This window comes from Eretmochelys imbricata, chromosome 4, assembly GCF_965152235.1.
Source record: "Eretmochelys imbricata isolate rEreImb1 chromosome 4, rEreImb1.hap1, whole genome shotgun sequence".
In the NCBI taxonomy this organism is placed as follows: domain Eukaryota; kingdom Metazoa; phylum Chordata; order Testudines; family Cheloniidae; genus Eretmochelys; species Eretmochelys imbricata.
This window is the reverse complement of record NC_135575.1, coordinates 131,441,252-131,460,190: the sequence shown is the minus strand read 5'-3', so window position 1 is coordinate 131,460,190 and position 18,939 is coordinate 131,441,252. Positions and strand designations below refer to the sequence as shown.

Below are 18,939 nucleotides of genomic sequence, written 5' to 3'. Positions count from 1 at the left end.
GCAAGGAGAGCTCAGGCTAAACTTCGCAACTCTGGAAATACAAGGTTTGAGGAGGTTGCTGGATGATGGTAGTGATGCTGCCAATACAAATTAGACTCAAAAGGAAATGGTCCCTCCACGATAAGTAACCGTGGTACTAATTTTGGTTTTTCATTAGTCTTGTTTTTCCCTCTTCATCTCTGTGCCTAGGTGAGGAATGTGTGGGTGGAGACTCCCCTGCCATAAAAGAACGGCCACCAGAGGAAGTTGCAGCCCGTCTTGCACAGCAAGACAAAGAGGAACAAGAGAAGATTTCATGTATGTAAATTAAGATATAATTTGGTTGTCATAGATAGGAATTCATGCTGTTGTAAATATACAATATAGCCATATGTATATATGGTAGTGTACAAATGATAATTTATGAAGCAGCTACAGTGTTTCTTTATACAAGACTGCTTCCATAGTCTTTCCGTTCCCTTTTTGTCTGGTTCCTCTGCCTGTCTTATCTTAGTAAGAATAAGTGGCATTCTTATTGTAGCAGACTTAGCAGTGCACGGCAGCATGAACCATGCTGGGATTTGTGTTGGGTCACTGGGAAAGAATGACTAGAGATCTGTGTTGGAGAGCAGACTGCTTCAGAGGGGAAAAGTCCATTACAATGGATCTTACTCAGTGCTTAATTTGTGTTAGGGCTTGTGAGAACCTTTGTGCTTGCCCTTGATGCAGCATAGTCCACATACATCATCTTCCTTTCCAAATGCAAACAGACAGACATCATACCAAAAGGACTGAAGGTAAAAAAATCCATTACAATCTACATACCACATAGACTATGCTGAGAGATTGTGCCACACACTCTCAAAGAAACTGTGGAACCACCTGATCAACCTCCTATACAGCAAACAGGGAAGGATTAAGAATGAGCTCTCAAAACTGGATACTCTCATAAAAAATCAACCTTCCACACAAACTTACTCGTGGCTGGACTTTACAAAAACTAGACAAGCCATTTACAACACGCACTTTGCTTCTCTACAAAGGAAAAAGGACACTAAACTGTCTAAACTACTACATGCCACAAGGGGCCACACAGTGGTTCCCTTAACCCACCCAACAATATTATTAATCTATCCAGCTATACTCTTAGCCCGGCAGAAGAATCTGTCCTATCTTGGGGCCTCTCCTTCTGCCTCTCCACCCACGCAAACATGATACAGTTCTGTGGTGACCTAGAATCCTACTTTTGATGTCTCTGACTCAAAGAATATTTCCAACACACCTCTGAACAGCACACTAACCCACAGAAACCTTCCTACCAACACCACAAAAAGAAGGATTCTGCGTGGACTCCTCCTGAAGGTCGAAACAACAGACTGGACTTCTACATAGAGTGCTTCTGCCAACGTGCATGGACTGAAATTGTGGAAAAGCATCATCATTTGACCCATAACCTCAGCTGTGCAGAACACAGTGCTATCTACAGCCTCAGGAATTACTCTGACATCAGAAAAAAAGAAAAGGAGTACTTGTGGCACCTTAGAGACTAACCAATTTATTTGAGCATAAGCTTTCGTGAGCTACGGCTCACTTCATCGGATGCATACTATGAACTGGCTGCTGAGTACTTGAGGCAGGTCCTAAAAGGATTTTAGTGATGAAATCACTTCATCATGCATCCGATGAAGTGAGCTGTAGCTCACGAAAGCTTATGCTCAAATAAATTGATTAGTCTCTAAGGTGCCACAAGTACTCCTTTTCTTTTTGCGAATACAGACTAACACGACTGTTACTCTGAAATCTGACATCATAATAAAAAAGGCTGACACAGGAGTTGCCGTCGTCGTCATGGATAGGTCAGAATATGAACAAGAGAATGCTAGGCAGCTCTGTAACACCACATTCTACAGGCCATTACCCTCTGATTCCACTGAGGGTTACCAAAAGAAACTACACCATCTGCACAAGAAACTCCCTGACAAAGCACAGGAATAAATCTGCACAGACACACCCCTAGAACCCTGACATGGGATATTCTGTCTGCTACCCAAGATTCATAAACCTGGAAATCCTGGATGCTCCATCATCTCAGGCATTGGCACCCTGACAGCAGGATTGTCTGGCTATGTAGACTCTCTCCTCAGGCCCTACGCTACCAGCACTCCCAGCTACCTTCGAGACACCACTGACTTCCTGAGGAAACTTCAATCCCTTGATCTTCCAGAAAACACCATCGTAGCCACGTTGGTGTAGAGGGCTTCTACATCCATAATCTTCACAAAGATGGACTACAAGCCGTCAGGAACAGTATCCCTAATAATGTCACGGCAAACTTGGTAGTTGAACTTTGTGACTTTGTTCTCACTCACAACTATTTCACATTTGAGGACAATATATACCTTCAAGTCAATGGCACTGCTACGGGTACCCGCATGGCCCCAGCATTTTTATGGCTGACTTAGAGGACGAGAGCTGAGGAAGCGTTGTTCTAACACCCCTACTCTACTTGCGCTACGTTGATGACATCATCATCTGGACCCATGGAAAAGAAGCCCTTGAGGAATTCCTCCAGGATTTCAACAATTTCCATCCCACTATCAACCTCAGCCTGGACCAGTCCACACAAGAGATCCGCTTCCTGGACACTACAGTGCTAATAAGCGATGGTCACATAAACACCACCCTGTACTGGAAACCTACTGACTGCTATACTTCCCTACATGCCTCCAGCTTCCATCCAGGACACACCACACGATCCAGTGGGCCATCCTGATTATCACTACAAAAGTTTTTTTTCTCCTGCTGATAATAGTCCACCTTAATTGATTTGTCTCGTTAGAGTTGGTATGGCAACCCCCATCTTTTCATGTTGTGTGTGTGTGTGTGTGTGTGTGTGTCTTCCTACTGCATGGAGTGGAAAATACATCTGATGAAGTGGGTTTTAGCCCATGAAAGCTTACGCCCAAATAAATTTGTTAGTCTCTAAGGTGCCACAAGTTCTTTTTTTTGATAATTTTAAGGGATTCTCAGTAATCCTTTTGGGTGGTGAAAAGTAATATCATGGGGCCAATTGAGGAAATGTTGTGGGGGACATGAGTGTTACCCATATGTATGCAAATGTTTTTTTTTTAAGGTAAGGGTGATGGAGGAAATTATCTGTGTTTTAACTGTTTATTTCTCCAGCTCTTGCAGCAGCTTTGGAAGGAGCCCTAAGCAGTACTGCTCGAGTAACCCTTCAGGCAATTACTGCCCAGGAAGCTGCAGTGCAAGCTGTTAATACTCATGCTCAGATATTGAAGGAGGCTATGGATAATTCTGAGGTAAACTGAATAAAATGCTGATGCAGCTCTTAGTCTACTGAAATATCTAGAAATGTTTATCATACAATCGAAGATAATATCAGATAATTGATTTTTCTCCTGGGGGTTTGAACATGTAATGGCACTTTTGTTCCTCAGTTTCCCTGTCTGTGAAATAGGGATAGTTCTTATTTGCCTGCTCAATTTGGGTATTCAGAGAGTTAACATTTAATATACATGAAGTGTGTAGGAAATGAATATACTAAATATTGCGGTAAGGGCATCAAACTGCCCTATAACTCCATTTTAGATCACTTTGTTAAAACCATTACTATTGCTAAAATAGTTCCAGTCGGAGAACACTTCAGCCTCCCTGGACACTCAGTTACAGTGGATTTCTCTCTCTTGCTACAGAAGTTCATTTGTTAGTGTCTGGTAGTGAATATGGAATGTGTCATCATGGAGTCTCACATCAGTGTCAATGTGTGAGGATTCAGCAAACACTATAAATGAACAAGTATATGGCAGATCAGTCTGAAGTGAGAAGCGCAGACACAATTGCATGTGGGACAGAAAAAATTGTCCGTGACCACTGCAAGCTATTGTATCCTTGCTTTGTGCTGTTCATATTTTTCTCATAAGTTGCTGATACCTCTTGCTTCAAAGTGGTTAACAGCAGCATGACAAATGTGCTGCCACCTTGCTCTGTCATGGGATGTTGCTTCCCAGTTACTGGGATCACCCGGACATGTTTTCAAGCTTGACTTCAGTGTATCTTTATACCATTTGTACTGATCAACATGAGAGTGGGTGCCTTACATTGACCGACCATAATATATGGCCTTGGGTGTTCTTGGGTTGACCATACAAACGAGGGGCCCAGGCCAATGCAGTTGAGTTGTTATGACATCCAACAACGATTAAGGAGTTTGGTTTAGGAATCTTGTGCCATTATGTGACCCAGCAAAGAGACTGAAGACAGCGCATATGGAACTGATCAAGTTTCCTGGTATGGTGGTGATCCCATATAGAAGTGTTATCACCACTGCCTCATAAACATATCTTAGCGCTTATTTGTATGCCTGTAGTGTTCCATAGGCAGTGTGACAACATTGCCAATGCAAAGCTTGCCTTAGCTATTTGATGGGTAATCTCATAGTTAGTTGTGGCACGGTTTGACAGCATGCTCCCTAGGTAACAAAACTTCTCCATGGACTTGAGCATTGTACACATCCCCTGGCACAAGTTGGTATAGTACTGCAGTTTTCTTTCAGCTAACTGTGAAACCAAAGCAGTTAACTACATGAGCGAAGTGATCATTTATAAATCGACTATTACTAATCAAGTGAGCAACTAGTGCAGTCATTGGCGCACACGAGCTCTTTAAGTAAATCTGCCACTTTTATGCAAGCATGGAAGCATTAAACAACTTTCCATCGGTGTGGAAATGAATAAATAATCCTCTGTCAGTGTTATGAAATGCATCCATAAGCATAGTTGAAAAAAGGATGGAAAAGAGTGTGGGAGCCATCATGAACCTGGTTTGGTGCCACTGGAAAGGAGTCTGATATCTTGCCATTTTCCCCCACTCTGGCCATCATCCCATTGTGCACAAAATGACAAAAACAAACTTTGAATAGCATCCAGAGATGAATAAAAGTTTCCAAAGTCTTTCATGATTTACAGAATTAAAAGCCGTGGCTAAGTTGATGGACACCATATAAAGGTCATGGTTTTTCTCCCGTCACTTTTTCTGAAGTTGATGGGCTGTGAAGATGATGTCTGCAGTGCCCTGTCCAGCCCAAAATCCACATTGAGAGTCAGGGAGGAGATTTCCATAAGATAGGGGTTAAATCTGTTCAGTATAACCCATGGAAGGCTTTTCCCAGCAACAGAAGGTAGAAAAATAACATGGTGACTATCAGTTTGCCTTATCACCTTCGTAAGGGTGAATGATATTGGCATACTTGAAATCCTGTAGCACTGACTCTTGCTCTCAGATAGTGGGGAAGAATCTTGAAAAACATCTTGCAATAGGATAGCCAGCCTGCTTGTAGATCTGTGCTGGAATGGCACCTGGTCTGGGTGCTTTCCCTTGTGACCGCTGCTTGACTGCTATTAGGGTCTCATATCAGGTTGGGGCTAGTACAAGATCTTATTTTAAAGAGCGCTGTTGAATAGTATTAATTGCTTTCTCAGAAATGTTGGAAGGGCAGTTGAGTATCAACTATTTGAAACTGAACTGTTTGTTCATCGAGCAAGTATTTCTTTTTTTTTGGTCAGTTGAACGAATTGCTGTCCAGCATGCATTATCATGTTGCATCTGAGGCTATACGCAGCGCAAAGGCCAGCAAAACAGCTTTGGGGTGTCTTTGTGGTCTGCTGTCCATGGTAACTCCATGGCTTTATTTTTCTGACCACTGGTTTTTTATTTGCCAAAGTCTGGTATGAGCCACCTTCCTAGCTGCTGAATCCTTATCCTTAATGTAGACTCGATGTGTAGCATGCAGTGAGTGTTTTGGGGTCATTCTCATCAAACCAGTCCTGGTTCCTCTTAATCAAGCCGAAAACTTCAGCAGCCATATTATATGTTGTACGGTATCTCAAAAATGTTTCCAGGCTGTGTCTACATCCACTAAGATGTCTGTGGCTAAGGAATGTACATTAGCTATGCCAACATACAGTCCCAGTGTGTTTTAATTTAGCATTTCTAGATTTTATTTTCAGCAGAGGGCTGTTACTTTCAGCCATGTTCTAGGCCAGAAGGTGTTCAAGTGGCTAATTAGCTTTAGAGAGGCATATCCATAGCTAATAAGGACTGGGCTTGAGAGGTCTCCTATGTGGAAAGTCTGAAATGGTGATACCACTTTTCACATTGGGGAATTTGGCAGTCAGTGCTACTGGATTGATAGGAACTGTATGAAAAATATATTCATCTGTTTTAAAATGAAAGGAACATGATTATATAGATTAAACTGAATCTAGAGCTTGAATTTTAAAAGATTATTTTTAAAACACAAGAACTAGTATTCTATTTACTTGTATTACATTTTTAAAGATCAGCAAATATTTCCCAGTAGTGTCCAACCCAAAGACTCCTACATTTCTCTATTTCAGGAGGATCAATGTGAAATTGACTAGTTTATTTTCACTGTTTAGTCAGAACAAAGTGCATAAAGTAAACAGCATAAATTCTGATAAAATTAGATTTTAAAAACTTTCAGTTGTTAGTATTAGTAACAAAGGTAATTGTTTTTAAATGACTTAAGTTAATTTTTAAAAGGGCATATTTCAAGTTAATTGCAAATCAGTTAGGAACCTTCAAGTTTGTGCAGCTATTTTGAATTTCCATTCCTGCTGATAATTTTGTTAGTGGTTATAACTTGCCTAATTAGAAAGCTTGTGCTTCCTAGACTTCAGGAGAGAGAAAATCTGCTCAGTGGCGGACCTTGGAGGAAGCATTGAAAGATCGCAGGAAGGCTGTGGATGAAGCTGCTGATGCCCTTCTGAAAGCCAAGTAAGTTGTTCTGAGCATTTCATAGTGTTGATTACATATCGCCAGTGTCCAATTTGGCAGAAATTCTAGAAACGACACACAGTAAACTGTGTTTGTGTAAATTAGATTGACTTGTTCATAACTAGATTATACCTAGGCCAGCACCAAAGAATTTAACCCAAGCATACTCTTGATATAAGAGTGCTTAGCATGTGCTTCTCAGGTGTCTCTGGATTTGGTATTTTGCAGAAGATTGATATAATTGAGAATCTGAAACAGTAAAATCTTAAATATTTTCATTGTTTCCTTTCCTTTTTCTAATAAAACAATGAATGAATCTGATCACTCTTGAAGCTTAGATACTGTGGCAGTGAGACCAAACAACCCAAATCTGGTCTGAACTATTAATTAGAAGAGACAGTGGACCAAAAAAAAAAAGATTATATTATATCTGTAATATCTTGTGCAGATAAAATCTTGGATAAACTTAAACAGTATTAGCAAACGTATTGCAGATATTTCACAGCTGGCCTCTGTATGTACAGGGATCAATAATACCATTAGGTATCATCAGTTGTAATGGCCAAAACTTTAAAACCTGGTTATATAAAGTTAGACTCCTTAGGATTGTGCAGTAATTACATTAGAAACTTAAAAATAAGACTCATATCCTTGCTTTTTAGATCATAATCCTTTTTCAGCACATAATCCTAAAGTTTTGTATAACTACTTCTAACTCTTCGTTAATGAGTTTTTAATTTATGCAGGCTCCTGAAGAATAGTGATTTCAATGGTATTAAAGGGCCTGTGTATGTGGAAGTAGGACACACCTAAAATTCGGTTATCTTGGAAAGATTCTTTCTGGGGAGATGCGAAAAATAAAACCTGAAAGCATGTGGGAAGAACTCAGGAAACCCCATCAGTAAAACTCCCCCAGAAAGCTAGTAAACGATAAAAATGCTCCTAATAGCCACTGACTGTGTGTAAACTTTTTTCAACAAAAAAAATCCTTTTTAAATTCAAAATGATTGGAGTGTTGAATGCTGCTCTTCCCCCTCCCCTTACTGTTAGGAATAGTCAAACAGGTATCACTAGAGCCAATATTTTTAAAGAACACTTAAGATAATTTAGCTATAATAAAAATCTGACTGGCTGCTGTTCGTTTACTTTTTGCTCTATTGCTTGTATTCATTTAGGGCCTGCTTCATAGTCCCTTGAAGCAATGGGAGTCTTTCCCATTCGTTTCAATGGGCTTTGGATCAGGAACATAGTGCTGTTGTCTTGAGTTTCCAATTATGCAAGGGGAGAACTTAAAAAAAAAAAAGTCACAAAAACATTTCTATTAATGTTTGAGTTTATAAAGGTCTCTCCATTTCCTTTTCATCACACCCTCCAAAAAACTTGGGCCAAAAGTTATACAGCCAATTCACTTCTAAAAATGTAAGCATTTTTTTAGTACTAAACTTTGCATTAGCTAGAAGTGGCTCAGTTTTCAAATATCAGGTGTGTTTGATTTGGCAGAGTACATCCAACCCAGTTCCCTGCATGTAACAATGTACAAATGTACAATTGCATATACAATTTAAGAATATAAAACTAAATGAGCTTCCAAAATAAATCTGTCTCCTCACAACCCAACCTGTTGGGCAAAAAGTTTTATGAAGGAAAATTTCACACTAAATACAATCATAATTTCAAATCTGTTTAAAACATTGAACCCTCTAGCAGCTCTGTTTAGAGTTTAAAGTTCTCCTTTAGTTTGTTAGGTCATCTGATCAATCTCCCTGCCAGTGCAGATAAGAAGGGAACTTCTGTATATGCTAATTAGTAGTTTCGGCCTTTTTCAGAGAAAAATTAGAGAAAATGAAGGGTGTGATTGATGATGCCAAGAAGTCTCAGATCACTGGAACCAAATCTCACATACTTGCAGCAGAAGAGAATCTTCATCATATGATAATTGACCTGGACAATGAAGTAAAAAAGGTAACGATTCCCAAGTCTGTTCTAACAAATCATCATTTGCATAATGGGCAATTGCCAGCATGTGCAGAAACTCCTGCAATAGCTTAAAAATACTGAGTATAAATTCAGAACCATTCAGCTATAATTCGAGCTTTTGAGCTGACCTGTCACAATGAACAATTTATCACAAGATCCTGGTGGGTGGGGAAAAGGTGGCTCAATTACTTGATCTGTTTTAGTGGGTGAATGGTTTCTTTAGTTTGATGGAAGTTGGGTAAGTTGTAGCTTTTGATCATGGTGCTAGTTATAAATCAATCAAAATGGATAAATAGACACTTGACGTATTCAGGTACTGTGTTTTTCACGATACTCTGGAGTTGCTTTTTTTGTTTTCCCTCTTCAGGAAAAAAATGTAAATAATATTATAGGTGAATTAGAGGGTTGTGATATTCTTTAACCTTCATGAGAAATTCATATTTCTTTGAAAGATAGGAAAGGAGAGACACCATGGTCCAGTGGTTAGAACACAGAACTAGCAGCAACCATCTGTTTTGCCAGTGATTTTCTGTGTAGCCTCAGGCAAATCACTTTACTTCTCTTTCTCAGCTTTCTTATTTGTAAAGTGACGATAAAACTTACCTGCTTTGCAGGGTTCTTATGACTTATAAAGCTGCTTTTATTGAAATGTGCCTTTTCTTTTGCCTTTATGTATTGATAGGAACATCAGCACACAGATCTAAACTAGAACAACAGCTCTAGGGTCAATCTTGGCTATAAACAATACAATATGATTGTCTCAGAACTGGCTGACTTAGAGCATAGATATGACCTTAACTGTGTTCCATCAGTGCTAAACCCTTGGATGTGTTCAGGGACTTAGCTTTGATGTAGAACACTCTTAGGGTATGTCCACACTGCCAATTAAAAATCTGCAGCACCGAGTCTCAGAGCCTGGGTCAGCTGGCTCGGGCTGTGAGGCTAAAAATAGCAGTGTAGATGCTTGGGCTGGAGAGTGGAATCTTAGAGCTGAAGCTCCAGCCTGAATCCAAATGTTTACACTGTAATCATATAGCCCTGAGCCTGAGTCAACTGACCTGTGCCAGTCATGGCTGTGCCATGGGTCACACTGTTAAACAATAGAGTACCAATTGAAATTTATAAAATATTTTTGGGTGTTTTTTTATATTTTCAATTATGAAGTATACAGTGCTCACTTTATATTATTTTTGATTAAATATTTACACTGTAAAAAAGATAAACAAAAGAAATAGTATTTTTTAGTTCACCTCATACAAGTACTGTAGTTCAATCTCTTTACCATGAAAGTGTAACTTACAAATGTAGATTTTTTTTGTTACATAACTGCACTCAAAAACAAAACAATGTAAAACTTTAGAGCCTAGAAGTCCACTCAGTCCTACCTCTTGTTCAGCTAATCGCTAAGACAAACAAGTTTGTTTACATTTACGGGAGATACTGCTGCGTGCTTCTTATTTACAATGTCACTTGAAAGTGAGAACAGGCGTTCGCGTGGCACTTTTGTAGCCGGTGTTGCAAGGTATTGGTGTCAGATATGCTCAACATTCTTATGTCCCTTCATGCCTGGGCCACCATTCCAGAGGACATGCTTCCAGGCGGATGATATTCATTTAAAAAAAATAATGCTGTAATTAAATTTGTGACCGAATTCCTTGGGGGAGAATTGTATGTCTCTTGTTCTGTTTTACCTGTATTCTGCCGTATATTTCATGTTATAGCTGTCTTGGATGATGACCCAGCACACGTTCATTTTAAGAACACTTTTGCAGCAGATTTAATAAAACACAAAGAAGGTACCAATGTGAGATTTCTAAAAATAGCTATAGCACTCAACCCAAGGTTTTAGAATCTGAAGTGCAGTCCAAAATCTGAGAGGGACGAGGTGTGGAGCATGCTTTTAGAAGTCTTAAAAGAGCAACACTCCGATGCGGAAACTACAGAATTGAAACCACCAAAAAAGAAAATCAGCTTTCTGCTGGTGGCATCTGACTCAGATGGTGAAAATGAACATGCGTTGGTCTGCTCTGCTTTGGATTGTTATCGAGCAGAACCCACCATCGGCATGGACACGTCCTTTGGAATGGTGGATGAAGGGACATATGAAACTTTAGCGCATCTGGTACATAAATATCGTGCCACGCCAGTTACAACAGTGCCATGCGAACACCTGTTCTCCCTTCAGGTGACATTGTAAACAAGAAGCAGGAAGCAAATTACAACCAAACTTGTTTGTCTCAGTGATTGGCTGAAGTAGGACTGATTGAACTTGTAGGCTCTAAAGTTTTACATTATTTATTTTATTTCTGAATGCAGTTATCTTTTTGTACATAATTCCACATTTGTAAGTTCAACTTTCATGCTAAAGAGATTGCACTACAGTACTTGTATGAGCTGAATTGAAAAATACTATTTTTTACAGTGCAAATATTTGTAATAAATATAAAGTGAGCACTGTACACTTTGTATTCTGTATTGTAATTGAAATCGATATATTTTAAAATGTGGAAAACATCCAAAAATATTTAAATAAATGGTATTCCATTATTTAACAGAGTGATTAATTGCGATTAATTTTTTTCATTGCATGATTAATCGTGATTAATTTTTTTCATCGCTTGACAGCCCTAATAGATATACCTTTGAAGGCAAGTATTAAATCATATCTAACCCAATTTTTATTATATCTTGTAGGTTCAGGCAGCACAATCTGAGGCTAAGATAGTAGCTCAGTACCATGAACTTGTGGCGAAAGCTAAGGATGAATTTCAGCGAGAACTGGATAGTATCACTCCAGAAATACAAACTGGCTGGAAGGGGCTCAGTAAGTCTTGGACTGTTATGTTACCTTTAATATTTAATGATGCACAAAGCACTTTGTTTTCCAAGAGCGCTACAGCTGTGTATACTGACATACAATTGTTTTAATTTTCTGTTTCTATACATTAATTATAAACTATTGTGAATTAACTCTAAAATCCCAAGTAATCTGAACCAACTGGTACAGAAGGCCCTCATTTTCAGTAGGTAATTTATGGAGCAATTATGCTCTTGGTGATGAAATCACAAGAGATGGTTTTTGGGTAGCTTGAAGAAAGCACCCGCACTGAAACTTAACATTAGAAAGGTACTTATGCTGTCCTCTGTTTGTAGTCTTTTAAATTTCCAGGTGTTCCAAGAGTAGTGATGTAGATAAACCCATATGATGGAAAGAGAAGGCCAGGTGAAACTGAAAAGGGTCCTTTCAATAAAGCAGAAGCAACTGTTATTTATGTAACAGCTAGAGTAACTTAGTTTTGTTTTTCTACTTGTTTCCATTAAAAAATCAAATCTGTAATATTTCCTTTCTGAGATTCTTAATGGAATATAAACTGTATAAAGCAGTAAACTGTTTAAAGAGATCTGTAGCTGAGTTTTTATAGAATATGGATGGAGTAACCAGTGTACAGTTAGCTAGATTAAATTACCTTGAACTGAAATGGAGCAAGTCCATTTAATGTCACACAGAAGCTCTCTTGAGATAGTACTGAACAGCTACTGCTCTACTGCATCAGTGATCATCAGATAACATGACAGATATGTTAAACAACAGAGATAAAGCATAAGGATGTTTCTTTCATTTGGAAAGTATATATTATTAAATACCATGGTTTTGCCCTGTTGCTGAGTCCCTTTGAGTAAAGCCCCTAAGCATATGCATAACTCTTCCCTTTTCAGAACAAAGAACTTAAGCATATGCTTAAATGCTTTGCGAAATCCAGGCCTTCCTTCTGAAGAATGGTTTGGCATTTATCTGGCCCTGGGAGTCTATAACTTTCTGACAATGTTTAGCTTCCTTGACATAGTTGAGGCTATCACTTAATAGCTTTCAGGGATGTTTTAATGATTCATCTTATGGATATGCAAAGGCATGTTTATAATTTAAGAAGTGATTTTTTTTTTTAAATGATCAGAGGGATAGCCGTGTTAGTCTGGGTCTTTAAAAGCGGCAAAGAGTCCTGGGTGTTACGAATTACACCTGGTAGGACGTGCACACAAATGCTGCGAATTACACCTGGTAGGACACGCACAGTTCGAATCTAGGCTGAGGCACATAAATAAAGTCCACAACTGCAGAGTTCCCAAAAAACACCAAGTTTATTACGCTCAAGCGTGGTGCCCCCCTGCTAGCCAGGAGGGGACCCCAAATACAGATTATACAAAGGTTATATACTTTTTAGCAAAGCATGTTGCCCTTGTGCATCGGAAACCTTAACCAATAAACAAACCTTTTTCTTATCTACCACCTATCCCTGCTTGGTGCATTCCTCCTGCTAAATCAGTATGTTAATTACACAGCATGGTCCTAAAGCCATGGATCAGTAACTTTTATTATCAGGATGGGAGGCCTCACATCAAAGGCCAGGAGACAGGGAGTTAGAGACTGACAAAAAACAGATACTGGGAGTCAAGGCAGGCTGGAGACAAGGAGGAGGATTTTTACAAGGATGCAGTATCTAGGGAACACTCCTCCTGGTGCATGATGTGCTTGCTTTTAGACACTGGTGGGCCCCAAACCAAAATGGAGTCACATGTGCTAACTTTTCCTTAACGTGGGGCACCTTATAGACTAACAGACGTATTGGAGCATAAGCTTTCGGCCACCGGACTCTTGCCGTTTTTTTAATGATGTTTGTTTAAATTGTCGTCTTGTGTTGTAGTAGTGGATACTGATATGATTCTGAGAGAATGCTGCTGGTTTTTTAGTGTGCTCATACCGTTCATTAGTGAGAGAATGCCCGTCTCACTGTTGAGACCCATAGCTTTATTTGCATGCAGTGGAAAGCAAAACCTGTGTTGGAAATAGTGTATTTACCAGATACTTGTTCATATTTATGTGGTCAGAGAAATTGGCAGCAGTAACTTCAGCACTGAACTTTGAAAAGTAAATACACATTTTTCTAAGTTACTGTTCTTTTTACTTGTCAGGTGACTTACTAAATATGGTTCTACAGAGAGTGGAGTATTGTGTTAGAGCAGCAAATAAGCCTGGCCTGATAACATTACAGCTCTTCTGTCAGTGAAATTGGAGTTTTTTATTCTTTGGGGAATTTCTCTGCTAGGTGCTTGGGTTTTTTTTCTCCTGGCTTAAAAATATGGTAGCCCATATTAGGAACCATTTGAAACATATTTAAGTAGAGAGTCACAAATTCTTTAAACGGTAATTTAAAATTTCAATTACCTTACCTAAAGGACTTGCAGAGCTTGATGCGCTATAGGGAATTTTGTCAGAATAAATCTTGTACCTGTGTACCTCATGTAATTAATGCAGTCAGGATTTGTATCCTAGCACGAAATAAGGGGGGGAAAAAACAGCCAGCAAGCGTTATTCAGGAAACCTCAGTTATGCTGTTCTGATGATGGTTTATCAAACAATCTAAGATTTTGTTTTATATCCAATATAAAAAAAATTTTTTTCATAGCTTTTAATGAGTTAGCTTCTGAATTGGTCTACGTATTTGTAGACATAACATATTTGTGTATGTTACAGGTTGTGAATTAATATTAACTTAGTAGGATATAGCTGTGCTGAATCATGCTGCAGTAGTTCACCTTTTCTGTGATTTTCTGTGATTACTGCTTTTATTTTTAAGGAATTTGTAACAGCCATTAAAAAAAAACTTCACCTCAGGCCCAAAAATAGCATTCTAGGTCTTTGCAGATGGTAAACTGTTTTTGCCAAATTCTCTTCAAACAAACAAGAAAAGCTATTTTGAAAATAAGTTTAATAAAATTTTCCTTATTTAATTAATAAAGACAGTGATAAGAATAAATCTGTGAAATGTGAGCAGCCTTTTTAGATGTAAAAGGCTGTGTCTAGAAAAATGAACATATTGGAACTCATGGCTATGAATTGTAGCAGGTTCATTTTTCAGGTGTTTAGTTCTGCACTCTGTGTTAATTCTTGAAATTATTTCTTAGCTTTCTGCTCGGGCCCTGATCCTGCAAGTGACAATGCACTTCAGTTGGGCTCCTTGCAAGTGTAGATGTCCCACCTGCAAGCTGTTAATTGCAGGGCAAGGGCACAAAGAGGCCACATTCAGTTTGCGTTTTCTGGGGGAAATCTTCCCTGTGCTGGTCTGTCTTAAATTCCAGTCTTGAGAGAGCTTCATTTGAGCAAATAACAAGTTTAATGAACCATATTGCTGCTCATAATTAAATGTTTCAGAGTTGTATTCTGAAGTGTTTGTGTGTCGAGCAATAGGTATGTTGTGGAAACCTCTGCTCTGGAATAACGAAAACTGAAAGACTAACTTCAAAGTGTAATGCTGTGCTTCCCAATTAAAATTTGTAGTCCTTAGTCTTAAACATATTTTAGCTTAATCTGCACTGCTCCTTTGCTATGACTGTTAAAGCTCTAAAATCTGCATTTATGGATTTCGGAATGTGATTTTTAGAGGCTTTGATGTTGTGGGTTTAATGTTGGTAGTATGTAAAGGGACTTTAAAGAGCTTTAACAAAAAGAAAAAGCTGCCAGTCTAACTAAAAGACTCCCTATAATATGCTAGGCACTCTAAATACAAAGCTATGAGTGGTATGTTTTCATGTACATTTCTGCATGCTTTTACCAACTAATTGATTTGCTGTGTTGACTGTTCATTAATTTTTCCAAACCTTCCTCTTTCTGTTGCAGAGATAACTGATTTAGGTGAGTTACTGTAACTTTTTCTGCTCTTATGAATGTTATTTCTCAAGTCTCTTTCTGTGTTTGTGTTGTGCATTGCTTTACAACTAGGCAATATCAACTAGTGTTTAGTTGCTGCATTTATAAAATTTATTAGCGCTGAGGTTTACTTTGGAATACTTCCCATTTAGGTTCTGTGTGTAGTCTGGTTCTTGTCTGTTGTGCTTGTAAATCATACACTTGAAATAGTTTTGCTGCTCAGGTAACAGTTACTGTAAATACTAACAACTGCATGGTTAAATTCCTTACATGAATATTGGCATGTCACTAGGTATGCCCTTATGCTGATCCCAGATGATTGGGAGCACAGAACTGTGAACCAGAAAGTTTTGTGTCCTGCCATTGATTTGCTGGATAACCTTGGGTAAGCCATTTGGGCCTAAATTTTCCAGTGCCCACTAATTTTTAGTTCCTCAATTTTCCTATGCCCACCTTGAGCCTCATTTTGTAGAGGTTCTGAGCACCACCAGCACCATTTAAAACTTGTAGATACTCAGCACCTCTGAAAACCAGGCCCTTGAGATCAAGTAGGGCCTGCAAAATGAGTGGATGCTTGAAAAATTTTGGCCTAAATGCACTGTAGATTCTTCACATTAGGAAAATGGTAAATTTATCAACTTGCTTAGTTTGATTTTAAAAACTCTGAACCAAAGCAGTTTGTACAAGGAGCTGGTTCCCTTGACATCTAACTTACACACAGTACAAGGAGTTACAAACAACGCTTCATCACAGGAGCAGCGCTTCTTCTTGCCACCTGTCCACGTCATACTAATCATTGATCAGCAGTCCTAAACTGGACTAAAAACTCCCCTTCGCAGCACATTCCTCCAAATAAAATCCCATGCCCAGCAGTATCAATTCCTCCTCCAGTGCCCACCGGAATGGATGGGCTTAGCAGCGCATGCTTGGCAGGTCAACAAGCAGGGCTGGCCCACAACATTTTGGCACCTGAGGCGGGGCGCTCAAATGACGCCCCCATGCCCCCTCGCTTGGGCCAAAACTTTGAAAGGTCTCAATTCTGCCTTCTTCCTGTTCTTCTCCTCTCATGGTACTGCTCTGCTGCCTATCCCAATAAAGGAGAACGAACAACTTAAAATGCTTTGTTCAAAAATTTTAAGTAACACTTAACTTTCAAACGCCTGAACAGCAAAGGTAACTTTTCTTGTCTGCATAGTAAACACTGGCATTTTTATCTGTTTGAATAATCAAAGTGGTCCTTTCCATGCCTTCTTGGTTGCAAAGATTTGAACTGCTTCCTGCTGATGATCCGCAGTCTGGTCCAGTTCATGCTCTACTGAGATGGTTAGGCTGACCAGCCTCTCCTGAGTCACTGTGGAGCGTAGATGTGTTTTTATTAACTTCAGCTTGGAGAAGCTGCGTTCTCCACTGGCAACTGTTACAGGAAGTGTTAGGAGTGTGCGCAGAGCAACAAAAGCATTTGGAAAGAGGGTGGTCATCCTAGTTGTGCACATATATTCCAGAACAGCCTTTGGAGTTGATCCTGCTGATATGTATCTTGAAAGGGCTTTCAGTTCATCACCTAAATCACTTGCATCAATATTGTGAATGTCATCATGTGTCAACACTGTCTCTAGTGCCCTGCATTGCTGGTGTAGGTGGTCTTCAGGTATAGTGAGGAGTTTTGGAATATCAAATATACCAAATACACTGCTGTGTTCCTTGAGCTGCAAGAAATGTTCTTCAACTGACTGTATTGCACAATCTAGCACCTGGTTAAAGAATTCAACTTTGAATTGTTGTTTGGGGTCTCTTATGGGATTATCCTGTGCCTTGTAATCAAAATGTTGTCTTCTTCGGTGACTCTTGTATTCTTGAACGGGTGGGAAAATAGCTTCAGTGTGAAGTTCCTCTGCCAACTTCTGTGCACTCTTCAGAAAGTTTTGGAATCCCTCATCTGACCGGTAAGACTGTAGGTATGACTTTGCTTTGTCCAGTTGTTCCATTGCTCCAGATATATCAAGGTGAACATCTTGGAGTCTCTTGCTTACAACATTTATTTCAAACAGTATGTCATGCCACAACAGTAAGTCACACAGAAATTTGAAGTTATGTATGTTTCTGGTGATTCCATTTCCCTCTGCTACTGTTCTCCCATGAACAGTTCCCGTCAGAGCATTATCCTCCATAATGGCAACCATGGCATTATCTATCTTCCCAATATGGAGTTTGATAGGCTTTATCGCCTCCACTTGACTTTCCCACCGTGTGGCACTCAGTGGTTTCAGTGTCAGAGAGGCTGTTCCCAGATGTTGCTTCAAAATTTTCCATCGATGAGTTGATGCAGAGAAAAATACATCGATGCTTTGAATTACATTAAAAAATTCAGGAGCCTCACTAGAAGCTGATGCTGCATCACTGACCACCAAGTTCAATGAATGAGAACTGCAGGGGACAAAAAAAGCTCGAGGGTTTAACTCTCGGATCTGTGTCTGCACTCCTCTGTTCTTTCCTCTCATGTTGGCACCATTATCGTACCCTGACGTCTCATGTCAGCTATCGCAATGCCCATATCTTCCAGCTTTTTGAGAAGCACATTTGTCATACCAGCTCCTGTAGTATCATCAATGTCAATAAATGCTAGAAAATGCTCTCTGACAGACACCATTGCAGGGACATTTTCACTAGGTTCTGTTACAAAAACGCATCATTAAAGTAATTTGTTCTGTATGGCTGATGTCAGGTGTGCAGTCCAGAATAACAGAGTAATATCTTGCTGACTTCAGATCTGCCACAATCTTCCGTTTGACTTTTGTTGCCAGTAACTGTGTGATCTCATTTTGAATTGTTTTTCCAAGGTAGTGGTGTGTGTACATTTCTTGGGTGGTGACTCTTCTTAGATGCTCCTGGAGTACAGCATCAAACTCGGCCATCAGCTCCACAATTTAAAGGAAGTTTCCATTGTTTGGCACATACAGCTGATCTGAAGTGCCACACAGTGCTAGGTTTTGGGTCGCAAGCATTCTCACAATGGTAATGAGCCTCTTCAGAACATTTTGCCAGTAAAGAGACTCTGATGCAATCTTCTCTTGATGCTGATCATCTGTGGTGGCCTTTAACCTTAGTCTCATCTCAAGCTCTTTCCACCTATGGAATGCTGTCTGGTGACTTGCTGCCTTCTCATGGCATGCCAGATTTCTAGCCAAAATTTTACAGTCCTTTGTTCCTGTGGAACCTAATGTTGCTGGAACATTAGACTGGAACAGTTTGCAACAAAAACAGTATGCAGCATTCTGGGTTTTTGAGTACAAACGCCAGGGCCTCTCCACTTTGTCACCACTGGGGATTTCACGCCAGTAATGTGTTGGATGGAAACTTCTATTTTCATTGTCTTTGGGGAACATGAAATTTTTCACTTGCTGTGGCCCATGCAGTAAGAGGAAGTCCCTCAGGCTACTGCTCAAGTGGGTCCCCAGTCCTGGATC

The 18,939-nt window shown here is 39.5% G+C and overlaps 1 protein-coding gene across 8 annotated transcripts in view; it reads left to right on the top strand.

The window, feature by feature from the left end:
• The window catches only part of IMMT (inner membrane mitochondrial protein), a 38,103-nt gene that overhangs the window by 13,353 nt on the left and 5,811 nt on the right, over positions 1-18,939 (top strand). For 4 of the 8 annotated variants that reach the window (XM_077815980.1, XM_077815979.1, XM_077815982.1 and 1 more), the window contains 5 exons: positions 190-297; positions 3,163-3,299; positions 6,692-6,795; positions 8,622-8,757; positions 11,467-11,596. In XM_077815980.1, the coding sequence (XP_077672106.1) occupies positions 190-297; positions 3,163-3,299; positions 6,692-6,795; positions 8,622-8,757; positions 11,467-11,596 (615 nt within the window). Of the gene's footprint in view, positions 1-189; positions 298-3,162; positions 3,300-6,691; positions 6,796-8,621; positions 8,758-11,466; positions 11,597-15,445; positions 15,461-15,767; positions 15,861-18,939 lie in introns of all 8 variants that reach the window. The other 4 variants (XR_013346025.1, XR_013346024.1, XR_013346027.1 and 1 more) reach the window with 2 other exon arrangements.